Source organism: Gopherus flavomarginatus, chromosome 1 (genome assembly GCF_025201925.1).
Source record: "Gopherus flavomarginatus isolate rGopFla2 chromosome 1, rGopFla2.mat.asm, whole genome shotgun sequence".
NCBI lineage: Eukaryota > Metazoa > Chordata > Testudines > Testudinidae > Gopherus > Gopherus flavomarginatus.
Window position 1 is genome coordinate 219,149,876 of NC_066617.1, and position 17,054 is coordinate 219,166,929.

The 17,054-nt window shown below is 43.5% G+C and overlaps 1 protein-coding gene across 11 annotated transcripts in view; it reads left to right on the forward strand.

The window, feature by feature from the left end:
• Window positions 1-17,054, forward strand: part of DMD (dystrophin) — a 2,125,007-nt gene that overhangs the window by 973,918 nt on the left and 1,134,035 nt on the right. For all 11 annotated transcript variants that reach the window (XM_050936430.1, XM_050936437.1, XM_050936440.1 and 8 more), the window contains one exon: window positions 9,825-9,980. In XM_050936430.1, the coding sequence (XP_050792387.1) occupies window positions 9,825-9,980 (156 nt within the window). The remainder of the gene's footprint in view (window positions 1-9,824; window positions 9,981-17,054) is intronic.

Here is a 17,054-nt window from a genome sequence, read left to right on the forward strand (position 1 = left end):
GAATAGGATTGGTCCTAGGACTGACCCTCGGGGAACATCACTAGTTACCCCTCTCCATTCTGAGAATTTACCATTAATTCCTACTCTTTGTTCCCTGTCTTTTAGCCAGTTCTCAGTCCATGAAAGGACCTTCCCTTTTATCCCATGACAGCTTAATTTACATAAGAGCCTTTGGTGCGGGACCTTGTCAAAGGCTTTCTGGAAATCTAAGTACACTATGTCCACCGGATCCCCCTTGTCCACATGTTTGTTGACCCCTTCAAAGAGCTCTAATAGATTAGTAAGACACGATTTCCCTTTACAGAAACCATGTTGACTATTGCTCAACAGTTTGTTTTTCTATGTGTCTGACAATTTTATTCTTAACTATTGTTTTGACTGATTTGCCCGGTACCGATGTTAGACTTACCGGGTCTGTAATTACCGGGATCACCTCTAGAGCCCTTTTTAAATATTGGTGTTACATTAGCTAACTTCCAGTCAGTGGGTACCGAAGCCGATTTAAAGGACAGGTTACAAACCTTAGTTAATAGTTCCACAACTTCACATTTGAGTTCTTTCAGAACTCTTGGGTGAATGCCATCTGGTCCTGGTAACTTGTTAATGTTGAGTTTATCAATTAATTCCAAAACCTCCTCTAGTGACACTTCAATCTGTGACAGTTCCTCAGATTTGTCACCTACAAAAGCCAGTTCAGGTTTGGGAATCTCCCTAACATCCTCAGCCGTGAAGACTGAAGCAAAGAATCCATTTAGTTTCTCCACAATGACTTTATCGTCTTTAAGCACACCTTTTGTATTTCGATGGTCAAGGGGCCCCACTGGTTGTTTAGCAGGCTTCCTGCTTCTGATGTACTTAAATATTTTGTTATTACCTTTGAAGTTTTTGGCTAGCCGTTCTTCAAACTCCTCTTTGGCTTTTCTTATTACACTCTTGCACTTAAGCTGGCAGTGTTGGTGCTCCTTTCTATTTGCCTCACTAGGATTTGACTTCCACTTTTTAAAGGAAGTCTTTTTATCTCTCACTGCTTCTTTTACATGGTTGTTAAGCCACGGTGGCTCTTTTTTAGTTCTTTTACTGTGTTTCTTAATTTGGGGTATACATTGAAGTTGGGCCTCTATTATGGTGTGTTTAAAAAGGGCCCATGCAACTTGCAGGGATTTCACTTTAGTCACTGTACCTTTTAACTTTTGTTTAACTAACCCCCTCATTTTTGTATAGTTCCCCCTATTGAAATTAAATGCCACAGTGTTGGGCTGTTGAGGTGTTCTTCCCACCACAGGGATGTTGAATGTTATTGTATTATGGTCACTATTTCCAAGCGGTCCTGCTATAGTTACCTCTTGGACCAGCTCCTGCGCTCCACTCAGGGATTAAATCTAGAGTTGCCTCTGCCCTTGTGGGTTCCCGTACCAGCTGCTCCATAAAACAGTCATTTAAAGTATCGAGAAATTTCATCTCTGCATTTCGTCCTGCAGTGAAATGTTCCCAGTCAATGAGGGGATAATTGAAATCCCCCACTATTATTGGGTTCTTAATTTTGATAGCCTCTCCAATTTCCCTTAGCATTTCATCATCACTATTACTGTCTTGGTCAGGTGGTCGATAATAGATCCCTAATGTTATATTTTTATTAGAGCATGAAATTTCTATCCATAGCGATTCTATGGAACATGTGGATTCGCTTAAGATTTTTACTTCATTTGAATCTACATTTTCTTTCACATATAGTGCCACTCCTCCCCCTGCACGACCTGTTCTGTCCTTCTGATATATTTTGTACCCCAGAATGATTGTGTCCCATTGATTGCTCTCAGTCCACCAGGTTTCTGTGATGCCTATTATATCAATATCCTCCTTTATCACAAGGCACTCTAGTTCACCCATCTTATTATTTAGACTTCTAGCATTTGAGTACAAGCACTTTAAAAACTTGTCCTTGTTTATTTCTCTGCCCTTTTCTGATGTGCCGGATTCTTTTTTATGTGACTGTTTATCATCTGATCCGGCCCTTACATTATCCTCTTCCGTCCTTTGTTCCTGACTATAATCTGGAGATTCTCTATCATCAGACTCTCCCCTAAGAGAAGTCTGTGTCTGATCCACATGCTCCTCTGCAGCAGTCGGCTTTCCCCCATCTCCTAGTTTAAAAACTGCTCTACAACCTTTTTAATGTTTAGTGCCAGCAGCCTGGTTCCACTTTGGTTTAGGTGGAGCCCATCTCTCCTGTACAGGCTCCTCCCATCCCAAAAGTTTCCCCAGTTCCTAATGAACGTAGACCCCTCCTCTCTACACCATCATCTCATCCATGCATTGAGACTCTGAAGCTCTGCCTGCCTACCTGGCCCTGGGCGTGGAACTGGGAGCATTTCTGAGAATGCCACCATAGAGGTCCTGGATTTCAGTCTCTTCCCTAGCAGCTTAAATTTGGCTTCCAGGACATCTCTCCTACTCTTCCCTATGTCATTGGTATCTACATGTACCACGACCACCGGCTCCTCCCCAGCACTGCACATAAGTCTGTTTAGATGCCTCGAGAGATCTGCAACCTTCACACCAGGCAGGCAAGTCACCATACGGTTTTCCCAATCATCACAAACTGTGATGGTATCTTTCCCCAATCTGAACCTTAGAGTCCAAAAGTTGGGGTACCAGCATGAATTCCCCTAAGCTTAATTACCAGCTTAGATCTGATACACTGCCACCACCCAAAAATATATAGTGTTTTGGGGCACTCTGGTCCCCCAAAAAACCTTCCCTGGGGACCCCAAGACCCAAATTCCTTGAGTCTTACAACACAGGGGAATAAACCATTTCCCTCCTCTTCTCTTTCCCTCCAGGTGTTCCCTCCCTGGGCTCCTGGAGAGAGAGACAGATTCAAGCTAAAACAAAGAGATTCCACCCTTCTCCCCTCCCTGATAAGTACAGACTCAATTCCCTTGAGCCTCAACAAGGGGAAAAAATCAAACAGGTCTTAAAAAGCAAAACTTTTAATAAAAAGAAAGAAAAAAAGTAAAAGTTATCTCTGCAATTTAGATGGTAAAAGTTACAGGGTCTTACAGCTTATAGACACTAGAAAGAAGCCTCCCCCACAGCAAAAAATATAATTTAAAATACTTCCAGCAAACTACACATTTGCAAATACAGAAAACAATCAAAAGACTATAACCGCTTTCTCTACTAAATACTCACTATTCTGAATACATAAGAGACTGTAGCAGGGAGATTGGCAAGAAACCTGGTTGCACGTCTAGTCCCTTCCAGGACCCAGAGAGAACAAAGCAAAACCCAAAAAACACAAACAAAGGCTTCCCTCTACCGAGATTTGAAAGTATCTTGTTTCCTGATTGGTCCTCTGGTCAGGTGTCTGGTTCACTGTTTGTTAACCCTTTACACGTAAAAGAGACATTAACCCTTAACTATCTGTTTATGACACAAACCCAGCTATCTACGTTTCTAATGATTGAATCTCCCATTACTAACACTTGCCTTTTCCTAGCAACTGGAGTTCCCTCCCCCGGATAGGTAACCTCAGTGTGAGAGGCAACCCCAGTACCATCTGGAAGGAGGGTCCCAACTGTGGGAAGGTTTCCCTCTGCTCCCATTGACTGCTCTGCTTCCCTGGGCCTTTCTTCCTCCTCAAAAGCACACAGACTGTCTGAGCGGAGGTGGGACAATTCTACAGTGTCCCAGAAAGCCTCATCAACATATCTCTCTGCCTGTCTTAGCTCCTCCAGTTTTGCCACCCTGGCCTCCAAAGTCTGTACGTGGTCAGGAGCTCCTTGCACCGACTGCACACATACGCCGCCCGGCCACAAGGCAGGTAATCATACATGCTACACTCAGTGCAATAAACTGGATAGCCCCCCCTCTGCCGCTGGGCTTCTGCCTGCATTGTCTCCTAGTTAATGAAAGGGTGGGTTTAAAGAAAGGGGTTTTGGAATATAGTTGGGAGTATAGGTTTTAAGGGGCCTACAGGGGAACAGGTGGGACCGACAAGGGACCACCGCTCCCCTCCCACTCCCCCTCCAAACTCCCTTGCGAAACTCCCTGTTAGCAGCCTCTGGTCGCAAGCTCCCTGGTCACTTGTGCACGGCTTTATAAAGCCCTGGCCTGAGTGAATGCCCCGCCACTGATTAAGGCTCAGCCAATTACCAGAGGCTTCGAGCTTTTAAACCTTCCTTTGAAGCTCACAGTCTCTAACTGCCAGCCACAGCACATGGTCCTTCAACCAACCAACCAACCAACCAAACGAACAAACAGACTGACAAACACAAGCTCAGCACACAGCAAGTAACCCCCAGACACAAACACACACACACTACAGACAGTCACTTACCCCACAGATGCTGTATTTGCTCCTCCTTCACCTGGAGAACTCCCTTGCGAAACTCCCTGTTAGCAGCCCCTGGTCGCTTGTGCGTGGCTTTATAAAGTCCTGGCCTAAGCTCACAGCCTCCAACGGCCAGCCACAGCACACGGTCCTTCAAACAACCAAAAAAAGTTCTTAAAAAGTTGAAATATAGTTTTTAAAAATCAAAATGGAAAGTTCTGAAAAAAATTGTTTTGGAAATGAAAAAAACAGATTGTTTCAAATCTGTTAAACATTAATCCATGTCCCACTCAGCTGTTGCAGTGTCTCATAGGTGTTGCAGTTTATATGCCTCATGCCACCAGTTTCCTCTATTGGGTGGCCTCTCTGGCCATGCTATATCTCCTGTGATGCACCAGTGTCATGAGATTCCACTGATGAACCATGATGTTTCAAAAAGGGAAGGGCCACAGTGCATCATGGGAGATTTAGTCCCATAAGTCATCTAAACTAGAACTCTTATGAGACACCACAGCAGCTCAGGTAGGCACACTACCATAAGTTTGAAATGGAAATTAGAAATTCTAGGTTTACAATGTCTCTGTTCAGCAACTAACTTTTTAGCAGAAGAGTACTTGAAGTTGTGATACACTAGGAAACCTCATATTGTTTTGTCCTAATGTCTTTGCTTATATTTTTTACCACATCACCACCTCTGCTGGTGGATCAGCCATCTTCTTTGCTGTGCCCTATATACAAAGTTGGCTGCATTTCAGTGATGAAGTATGTATTTACCTTGCAAGGCACATGAGGATCCATTGGAAAGAATGAGGATATATATGTAAAATTATATTAAAATAATGTTTTTGAGAAGGAAATTGTTAATGAACTTCAGATTAAACTATAGAGAGTTGATAAGAGTTTCTCTTATCAGTCTGCAATAGAAGAAAGCATCATATCTTTACCTGAACTGTCTACTCTTATTGGACATGAATTTTATTTCACTACAATATCACAAGATAAAAAAATCACAAAAATACTTACACAAGCTCAATCAGCAAGAAAAAAAGAAATACAGTCTAGATTATTTTAAAAGAAATTCTGTCACAACAAATTGCAAGAGCCAGGGGTGGCTCTGTATTTTTTTGCCACCTCAAGCACAGCAGTCAGGCAGCCTTCGGTGGCATTTCTGCAAGATGTCCGCCGGTCACAAGGATTTGGTGGCAGCTCTGCGGGAGGTCTGAATTACCACCGAAGCCGCGGGACCTGCGGACCTCCTGCAGAAATGCCACCGAAGGCTGCCTGACTGCTGCTCTCACAATGACCGGCATGCTGTCCCCCCTTCCCCCCCACTTGCCACCCCAGGCACGTGCTTGCTGTGCTGGTGCCTGGAGCCACCCCTGGTAAGAGCGTATAATGAAGCTAAAAGAACCTCAACAATAAACTTGTTCAAGAACCTTGCCATTTCAATTCTTCACTTTTTTGTGTTGATTGATATTCTATAGTACAGGGGACTTTCTCTTTCCCAGTTCAGTGTAAGAAGTTTCTAGTGCATAACAGAATTCAATTTTAATGAAATGAAGGAAACAAAGTTAAACTTACACATTTAAACAGAAAAAAGTTAAGCATGTTGGTTGAATAAAGTTTGTCCCAAATAATTTCTGTGGATGCCAAATATTAGATTAGTTATTTTGGGTACCAGGTTATTTGACAACCCTGTTATATGTAGATGATGATGTACCCAGGGAATCAGGGTTTGGGCAGACAAATAGTGCTATCTCTTTTTTAACTGTCATTCTTTGAAAAGGTGAGGGGGAAAGCATGGTCCGTGCACAGTGATTGCATGCCATTACTTAAATAAATGTTTGTTTTGTCCACACTTGCTGCTTAATCATTTGAAACAATTAGAAGAGAGAGATGGAGATATATAATATATTTTTACTTTAAAGGGCAGTAAATCTCTTTGCTTTTTGGTCCATTAAAAGCGATATTAAACATAGCTAAATGGAAGAGGAAATCTGCACTGTACCAGTCTAAGGATTTAGTGTATGGGGAACTGTCAGATTTCCACTCAAATTAGGCTTTTAGATTGTGGGTGGTAGAGGACATGAGTAGGTACAGGGCAACTGCTATTATTTTTTGTGCTGTACTGTCTAAACCAGCCCAGAGCAGACCTTTGTCTTATGATGTTACAAATTTGTCTTATGATGTTACAAAAACAGAGCCTCCCCTGAGATAGTACTTGGGGTGTGCTACAGACCGCCGGGATCTGATTTGGATATGGATAGAGACCTCTTTAATGTTTTTAATGAAGTATACACTAATGGGAATTGTGTGATCATGGGAGACTTTAACTTCCCAGATATAGACTGGAGGACAAGTGCTAGTAAGAATAATAGGACTCAGATTTTTCTGGATGTGATAACTGATGGATTTCTTCCCCAAGTAGTTGAAGAATCAACAAGAGGGGATGCCATTTTAGATTTGGTTTTGGTGAGTAGTGAGGACCTCATAGAAGAAATGGTTGTAGGAGACAACCTTGGTTCGAGTGATCATGAGCTAATTCAGTTCAAACTAGATGGAAGGATAAGCAAAAATAGATGTGGGACTAGGGTTTTTGACTTCAAAAGGGCTAACTTTAAAGAATTAAGGAAATTAGTTAGGGAAGTGGATTGGACTGAAGAACTTGTAGATCTAAATGCGGAGGAGGCCTGGAATTACTTTAAGTCGAAGCTGCAGAAACTATCAGAAGCCTGCATCCCAAGAAAGGGGGAAAAAACCATAGGCAGGAGTTGTAGACCAAGCTGGATGAGCAAGCATCTCAGAGAGGTGATTAAGAAAAAGCAGAAAGCCTACAAGGAGTGGAAGATGGGTGGGATTAGCAAGGAAAACTACGCTAGTGAGGTCAGAACATGTAGGGATAAAGTGAGAAAGACTAAAAGCCATGTAGAGTTGGACCTTGCAAAAGGAATTAAAACCAATAGTAAAAGGTTCTATAGCCATATAAATAAGAAGAAAACAAAGAAAGAAGTGGGACCGCTAAACACTAAGGATGGAATGGAGGTTAAGGATAACCTAGGCATGGCCCAATATCTAAATAAATACTTTGCCTCAGTCTTTAATAAGGCTAATGAGGAGCTTAGGGATAATGGAAGGATGACAAATGGGAGTGAGGATATGGAGATAGATATTACCACATCTGAGGTAGAAGCCAAACTTGAACAGCTTAATGGGACAAAATCGGAGGGCCCAGATAATCTTCATCAAGAATATTAAAGGAACTGGCACATGAAATTGCAAGCCCATTAGCAAGAATTTTTAATGAATCTGTAAACTCAGGGCTTGTACCTATGACTGGACAATTGCTAACATAGTTCCTATCTTTAAGAAAAGGAAAAAAAGTGATCCGAGTAACTATAGGCCTGTTAGTTTGACATCTGTGGTATGTAAGGTCTTGGAAAAAATTTTGAAGGAGAAAGTAATTAAGGACATTGAGGTCAATGGTAATTGGGACAAATTATAACATGGTTTTACAAAAGGTAGATCGTGCCAAACCAACCTGATCTCCTTCTTTGAGAAGGTGACAGATTATTTAGGCAAAGGAAATGCAGTAGATCTAATTTACCTCGATTTCAGTAAGGCATTTGACACGGTTCCACATGGGGAATTATTAGTTAAATTGGAAAAGATGGGGATCAATATGAAAATTGAAAGGTGGATAAGGAACTGGTTAAAGGGGAGACTCCAACGGGTCGTACTGAAGGGTGAACTGTCAGGCTAGAAGGAGGTTACTAGTGGAGTTCCTCAAGGAGCAGTTTTGGGACCAATCTTATTTAACCTTTTTATTACTGACCTTGGCACAAAAAGCGGGAATGTGCTAATAAAGTTTGTGGATGACACAAAGCTGGGAGGTATTGCTAACACAGAGAAGGACCGGGATATCATACAGGAAGATCTGGATGACCTTGTAAACTGGAGTAATAGTAATAGGATGAAATTTAATAGTGAAAAGTGCAAGGTCATACATTTAGGGATTAATAATAAGAATTTTAGTTATAAATTGGGGACACATCAGTTGGAAGCAACAGAGGAGGAGAAGGACCTTGGAGTATTGGTTGATCACAGGATAACTACGAGCCGCCAATGTGATATGGCTGTTAAAAAAGCTAATGTGGTTTTAGGATGCATCAGGCGAGGTACTTCCAGCAAAGATAAGGAGGTGTTAGTACCGTTATATAAGGCACTGGTGAGACCTCATCTGTAATACTGTGTGCAGTTTTGGTGTCCCATGTTTAAGAAGGATGAATTCAAACTGGAACAGGTTCAGAGACGGGCTACTAGGGTGATCCGAGGAATGAAAAACCTGTCTTATGAAAGGAGACTCAAAGAGCTTGACTTGTTTAGCCTAACCAAAAGAAGGTTGAGGGAGGATATGCTTGCTCTTTATAAATATATCAGAGGGATTAATATTAGGGAAGGAGAGGAATTATTTGAGCTTAGAACCAATGTAGACACAAGAACAAATGGGTATAAACTGGACACTAGGAAGTTTAGACTTGAAATTAGACAAAGGTTTCTAACCATTAGAGGAGTGAAGTTCTGGAACAGCCTTCCAAGGGGAGTAGTGGGGGCAAAAGACATATCTGGCTTTAAGACTAAGCTTGATAAGTTTATGGAAGGGATGGTATGATGGGATAGCTTAATTTTGGCAATTGATCTTTGATTATCAGCAGATAAGTATGCCCAGTGGTCGGTGATGGGAAGTTGGATGGGATGGGATCTGAGTTACTGCAGAGAATTCTTTCCTGAGTGCTGGCTGGTGAGTCTTGCCCACATGCTCAGAATTTAACTGATCACCATATTTGGGGTCGGGAAGGAATTTTCCTCCGGGGCAGATTGGCAGAGGCCCTGGAGGTTTTTTGCCTTCCTCTGTAGCATGGGGCACGGGTCACTTGCTGGTGGATTCTCTGCAGCTTGAGGTTTTCAAACCACAATTTGAAGACTTCAATAACTCAGACATAGTTTAGAGGTTTGTTATAGAAGTGGATGGGTAGGATTCTGTGGCCTGCTTTGTGCAGGAGGTCAGACTAGATGATCATATTGGTCCCTTCTGACCCTGAAGTCTATGAGTCTAAAAACTATCTCAGCACTCCCGCCATGGCTGCCACTGGTGGGGCGGTAAAACCAGCAATTGCAGAAAATTCTAAATGAATAAGTCTAATGTAGGCAAGGACATATAATTTGAGTTTTGTTTTATAAATAACGCTCTAAAGGTCTTGTAAACTCTTGTGCACTATCTGTGTGTGATTTATGCGTAACTAGAATACTGCAGATTCTCGATTCCCTTCAGTTTCCATAGGAGTTGAGGGTCCTCAGGTGAGGGTCTTATGCACCAAACAATGCCAAGATTGGTAGTAGTTCTGCATAATCACTTCAGTCCCAAGTTTGCATTGCTTTTATTCATTTATTTTATTAATTGTAGTGTTTCTCTCTCCTTTGTTTATTTGATTAGAAATTGTATAAAAGCTTGAGTGAGGTGAAGTCTGAAGTGGAAACAGTGATAAAAACTGGACGTCAGATTGTTCAGAAACAACAGACAGAGAACCCCAAAGAACTGGATGAAAGACTTACAGCTTTGAAGTTGCAGTATAATGAATTGGGTGCTCTGGTATGTACTCTGATTTACAATCCAAAACCAGGCTCTGTTTCTGACTTTTAAAGCTAAGTACATTCTTTGTATTGTGTGGTAACATTTATTGTTTGTTTGTTCCTTTTAAGTCTCTGAAATCAATCCTGCCTCTGTTTATAAAAGTGTAATCCTTGTTAGGAAACCAAAACCAATCAATTAGATAAATATTCATTTTGGTCCAAAAAAATATGCAAAACCCAGAGACATGTAATATTGATTTCTTTATCAGGTTTTAAGTTTATGCTTTCCTAAAATTAAAATTACTTTTTGCCTTCCAAAGACTTTTTTTTAGATAGATAAGCTATTTACCAGTCACCAGTTTAAAAGCACTCTAGGTAGGGCTACATCTCTAGATCAGATCACAGGTTCTTCAATTATTTCATTCTGTGGATTACATTGTAAGAAAGAGAGATCTCCCAGTTCTTATTTGCAGAGGTCTCAAAATGCATCATTATGCAGGCCACCATTAAAAGATCAGTTGGCCAAGATACTTGCTGCTGCTGTTACAGCAGCATACCTATGAGGAAATTTTAATATCACTGTAGCTGGCTTCTTGCATGTTGCTATACACACATTTGATGGGTTTTGTGTGGTAACTCTTTTCCTGTACATGCTTCGTGGCTGTGCACTGTCTCCAGCTAAAATCCTTGCATGCCTGTTTACATTCTTATGTATGCTGTGATAGGTACTGATTTTTTTTATATGCAAACCACACAGAATGTTGTATTCACGAGCATATGGAATAATTTACACCTGTTTTGCTCCTCATACATCTTCATAGACCTATTTAGGATTTCATACTTAAATCCTCTTTCCTTGCAGAAGGTGCTTCCAAATTTCCTTAGTGTTGGGCAAGAGTAAATCAACAGTATTGGTAGGCGAGGGCTAAAAATGCAATGTCTTGAAAGCTAGCCCTTTGGGAACCTGTGGTACTGTAGAATAGCTGGCACTGTTATTAGTCTGATCATTTGATTCATATCAACATATAATAAGAGGACTAAATTAATGTTCTCTTGTTATGCCTATTCCTCTTCTCTGTTTTGCATGGTCTGCTGAAGAAAACTTGATTATCAAAAATTTTGCCACTCTGTTTTTTCTGAAAATTCTGATGATAGTTTATGAAATGCAAGTACCTTTAGTAAGGCAGACTTTTCCATCTCCATAGCCTCTGCCTTTGTTGTACCAAATTTTTGTTACCTGTTAACTTTCTATCAGTGTACCTGTTCACAGAGCATGTGTCACAATAGTTAAGCACACTGAAACTCACTGAAAACTGCTGACAGCTAAACATCCATTAATTTTTAGAATGTTCTGATTGAGCAGAAAATACTGATTGGCTGCTGCCCTGTCCAACCACCAAAAGGCTGTTGATTATGAATTGACAATATGCTTTCCTATCCATGGAAAATGTCTTCTGTTGTTCATAGGGTTTGTTTGACTGCGAAATTTGGGAGGGCAGCTCCAGTCAGGCCAACAGGATTGCTCATGTGGGGGAGATACAAATTCTGTGCTTGCCCACGGGGGTGCCATTTCAGATTGAGGGTAGGGGGAAGGGCATAACTTTAACTGGGATTCCAGGGGCTACTTAGGCAACTGAAAACTTTAGTGTTTTTTTCAGATAATAACTTAGAAATTATCTGACAGGAGCACGGTATCTAATTCCTATATCAAGAAAGAAAATTAAATAAATATTGGACCATCTCAGCTCTAATGCCACAAGATGTCAGAACATGTTTGTAAGTCACTTATGAGACACTGTTAAAATTGTTAGGGTTAAAATTGTAATGTATATCCTTTCTCAGATACTCTTACTAAAGTCATCTAAAGCTTGATCATCTAGTCTGACCTGCACATTGCAGGCCACAGAATCTCACCCATCCACTCCTATAATATAACCCCTAATCTCTGACTGAGTTACTGAAGGCCTCAAATAGTAGTTTAAAGACTTCAGGTTACAGAGAATCCACCATTTCCTCTCCTTTAAACCTGCAAGTCACCCATGCCTCATGCTGCAGAAGAAGGTGAAACATTCCTAGAATCTCTGACAGTCTGATCTGGGGGAAAATTACTTTCTAACCTCACATATGATGATTAGTTAGATGCTGATCATGTGGACAAGACTCACCAGGCAGATACCTGGGGAAGAGTTCTCTGTAGTAACTCAGAGCCCCTTCCCATGTAGTGTCCTGTCCCTAACCTTGGTGATTTTTGCTACAGGCAGTCGCCGATGGGCCACATGCCACTGTAGGCAGTCCTGTCATACCATCCCCTCCATAAACTTATCATGTGTAGTCTTGAAGCCACAAGAGGTTTTTTTCCCTCCCACTGCTCCCCTTGGGAGGCTGCTCCTGAACTTCTCTTCTAATGGTTATAAACCTTTGCCTAATTTCAAGCCTAAACTTGTTGATGGCCAGTTTATATCCATTTGTTCTGGGGTCCACTGATCCTTAGCTTAAATAACTCCTCTCCCTTCCTGGTATTTATCCCTCTGAAATATTTATATAGAGCAATCATATCTCCCCTCAGCCTTCTTTTGGTTAAACTAAACAAGCCAAGCTCTTTGAGTCTCTTCTCATAAGACAGGTTTCCATTCCTCAGATCATCCTAGTCATCCTTTTTTGCATCTGTTCCAGTTTGAATTCATCTTTCTTAAACATGGGAGACCAGATTTGCACACAATAATTCAGATGAGGTCTCACCAGTGCCTCGTATAATGGTACTAACACTTCCTTGTCTCTACTGGAAATACCTTGTCTGATACATCCTAGGACTGAATTAGCTTTTTTCATAGCTGCAGAGGCAATGCCTGTGAGGGTCAGGAATGGTCAGATGCTGCTCTCCAGATGCCTGGGGTGGGGGGCAAGGTCAGTGCCCCCAACAGCCTGAGAGAGGAAGGGGCGGGGCCAGAGCCTCTCCTCTTCTGGCCATGCTGCTCAGGATGCATGCTGCCCAATGCCACTCTCTTCTCTTCCAGCCACGCTGCCTGGGACACATGCTGCCCCGAGCAGCGCAGCAGCTGCCTGGGAGGGTGTCTGGCTGTGGCAGCAGCAGCTGCCCCCCTCCCCACCACCCATACTCAGCTTCTGGGGACAATGGTCAAGTGAGCCAGAGGCACTCCAGCATGCTCAGAGTCAGCTCCTGTCCCCAGAAGCTGAGCCTGTGTGGGAGACAGGCTGGCACTCTCCTAGGCAGCTGCTGTACTGCACCAGGTAGCATCTCAGAGTAGTCCCATGGCCTGGCTGCTAAGAAGAGCAGCTGAACATGCCAGGGGGAGCCGGGGCAGTGGGAGGACAGAGCCCCAGCCCCCCCAGGTAATGAGGGATAGGGAAGGGACAGGGAGAGCATGAGGGCCCTAGGCTGGAGGCAGAGTGAGAAGGAATCACGTGGGGAGGTCATTTGCTGGTGCCTCCCTTTGTGTCCCTCCACGAGTTGTCCATATCAGCTGAATCACATTGACGGCTCATTGTCATCCCGTGCTCAACCAATACCCCCAACTCTTTCTCCTCCACTGTCACTTCCAACGGAGAAGTCCCCAGCTTATAGCAAAAATTCTTCTTAGTCCCTAAATATGTGACCTTTCACTTTTCACTATTAAAGTTCATCCTGTTTTTATTACTCCAGTTTACAAGTTCATCTAAATCTTCTTGTATGGCATTCTGGTCCCTGTCGGTATTGGCAATACCTCCCAACTTTGTGTCATCTGCAGATTTTATTAGCACACTCCCACTTTTTGTGCCAAGGTCAGTAATAAAAATGTTAAGTAAGGCCTGGTCTACACTACGTGTTTAAACCGATTTTAGCAGCATTAAACTGATTTAACGCTGTATCCGTCCACATTGTGAGGCCCTTTATATCGATATAAAGGGCTATTTAAATCGGTTTCTGTACTCCTCCCCGACGAGAGGAGTAGCGCTAAAATCGGTATTACCATATCGGATTAGGGTTAGTGTGGCCGCAAATCGACGGTATTGGCCTCCGGGCGGTATCCCACAGTGCACCACTGTGACTGCTCTGGACAGCAGTCTGAACTCGGATGCACTGGCCAGGTATACAGGAAAACCCCCGCGAATTTTTGAATTTCATTTCCTGTTTGCCTAGCGTGGAGCTGTGATCATCACAGGTGACCACACAGAGCTCATCAACACAGGTAGCAATGCAGTCTCCTGAGAATCGAAAAAGAGCTCCAGCATGGACCGCACGGGAGGTACTGGATCTGATCGCTATATGGGGAGAGAATTCAGTGCTAACAGAACTCCGTTCCAAAAGACGAAATGAAAAAATATTTGAAAAAATTTCCAAGGCTATGATGGCCAAAGGCCACACCAGGGACTCAGTGCAGTGCGAGTGAAAGTTAAGGAGCTCAGACAAACCTACCAGAAAACCAAAGCAGCAAACGGAAGGTCCGAGTCAGGGCCGAAAACATGCTTCTACGCTGAGCTGCATGCAATTTTAGGGGGCTGTGCCACCACTACCCCACCCCTGTCCGTGGATGCCGAGGTGAGGGTTGTAATCTCAACCATGGCTGAGGATTCTGCAGAGGGGGAAGATGAGGAGGAGGAGGAGGAAAAAGAGGAGGATGACCTTGCAGCGAGCACACAGCACTCCATTAGCCCCAACAGCCAGGAGTTTTTTGTGACTCAGACAGAATTACCCTCCCAGCCCTCCCAAGCCACTAGCCCAGACAGTGAAGCGATGGAAGCGACCTTTGGTGAGTGTACCTTTGTAAATATAAAACATGGTTTAAAAGCAAGCGTTTTTTAATGATTGATTTGCCATGAGGGCTTGGGATGCATTCGCAGCCAGTAAAGTTACTGGAAAAGTTTGTTAACATGTTTGAGGATGGAGCGGAAATCCTCCAGGGACATCTCCATGAAGCGCTCCTGGAGGTACTCCAACTGCCTTTGCAGAAGGTTTCTGGGCAAGGCAGCCTTGTTCCATCCACCTTGGTAGGACACTTTACCACGCCATGCATGTAGCAAGTAATCGGGTATCATTGCATGACAAAGCATAGCTGCGTATGGTCCCGGTGATTGCTGGCATTCAAGAAACATCCGTTCTTTATCTCGCTCTGTTATCCTCAGCAGAGTGATATCGTTCATGGTAACCTGGTTGAAATTCAGGAATTTAATTAAGGGGGGACAGAGATGGCCATTTTCCTACTGGGCTGTTGCTTAAAAGAAACCTTTCCTTGCACGTAGCCAAGTGGGGGGAGGGGAGGAAGGATAGCGCTAAGCTTTTTTGCATTTGGCTAGCGGGAATCATCCCAGCTACCAGCCATGCGGTGGGGGGGAAAAGGGGGGTGATTAGCAGTGATCTTCCATGATACCAGCCAAGCGGTTGGGGGAGGGGTAAAGCAATCATCCTAGAGAATTGGATGGGTGGGTTGGCTTCTGCTGCTGCATGTTAACAGGAAGAAGCATCAGAGGGCACTGCGTATATGAAGGCTGGAGAGGCCGAAAGACAATGGCTTACCATGGCCGCATGCAAGCTGAATTCTGATGCCCGGACCTGCGTCTGTGAGATCTGTAACACCAGAGCTGCAGACACTCGATATTAAGATGCAAAATGCGACCTTGTAGTGAAATCACATGTGCTATGTAAGGTGAATAGTGTTGTTCACTGTGAAAGAGTTTAACCATTGTTCTGTAAAATGTATCTTTTAAAATACTTCTCTCCCTTTTTTCCCTCCCTCATGCAGCTGCACATTTTTCAAGCTTCCCTACTCCATCCTGAAGGCTCTCTCAGATAAGGTGGAGGAAAAAGAAGACGCGAGACGAAATATTCTCGGAAATCATGGAAGTAACCCGCAATGGAAGAGCTCATCTGAATGACTGGAAGGACATGGTAGCAAAGTACAGGAAAGATGCCAGTGAACATGAGGACAGGAGGGACCAATGTGAGGACAGGAGGGACCAACGTGAGGATAGGAGGGACGCTCGAGATGAGAGATGGCGGCAGGAAGATCAGAGGTGTAGGCAGGAAGACCAGCGGTGGCGGGATGCAACGCTGGTGCTGCTGCGTGATCAAACTGATATCCTCCGACGTCTGGTGGGTCTTCAGGAAGAGCAGCGGGGTCACAGAGTGCCGCTGCAGCCCCTGTGTAACCACCCTCACCACTCTCCATGTTGCATATCTTCCTCACCCAGACATGTAAGAACGCGTGGGGGAAGGCTTCGTGCACCCGTCCACTCCACCCCAGTGGACAGTCCAACCAAAAGGCTGTCATTACATTGAAATGTATTTAATGGCCTTTTCCTTCCCTCCTATGCTCCTCCCAAACCACACCCGGGATACCTTGTCAGTTCTCTGCCTCTTTTTATAATTACTTTTTAATAATGAATACATGATTTTTAAACAATAGAGACTTTATTTCCTTAAGCAAGCTGTAATCGAAGGGGGAGAGTGGGTTGCTTACAGGGAATGACTTTTAATAAAGAATACATGATTTTTAAACGATAGTGACTTTATTTCCTTAAGCAAGCTGTAATCGAAGGGGGAGGGTGGGTTGCTTACAGGGAAGGAGTCAATAAAGGGGGGGCGTTCATGAAGGGGAAACAAACACAGCAGTCACACCGTACCCTGGCCCGTGATGAAACTCGTTTTCAAAGCTTCTCTGATGCGCACTGCTTCGTGATGTGCTCTTCTAATCGCCCTGGTGTCTGGCTGCACGTAATCAGCGACCAGGTGATTTGCCTCAGCCTCCCACCCTGCCATGAAGGTCTCCCCCTTACTCTCACAGAGATTGTGGAGCACACAGCAAGCAGCAATAACAAAGGGGACATTGGTTTGGCTGAGGTCTGAGCGAGTCAGTAATGTGCGCCAGCGCGCCTTTAAACGGCCAAATGCACATTCTACCACCATCCTGCACTTGCTCAGCCTGTAATTGAACAGCTCCTGACCACTGTCCAGGCTGCCTGTGTATGGCTTCATGAGCCATGGCATCAAGGGTTAGGCTGGGTCCCCCACGATAACTACAGGCATTTCAACATCCCCAACTGTTATTTTCTGGTCTGGGAAGTAATTCCCTTGCTGCAGCAGTTTAAACAGAGTAGT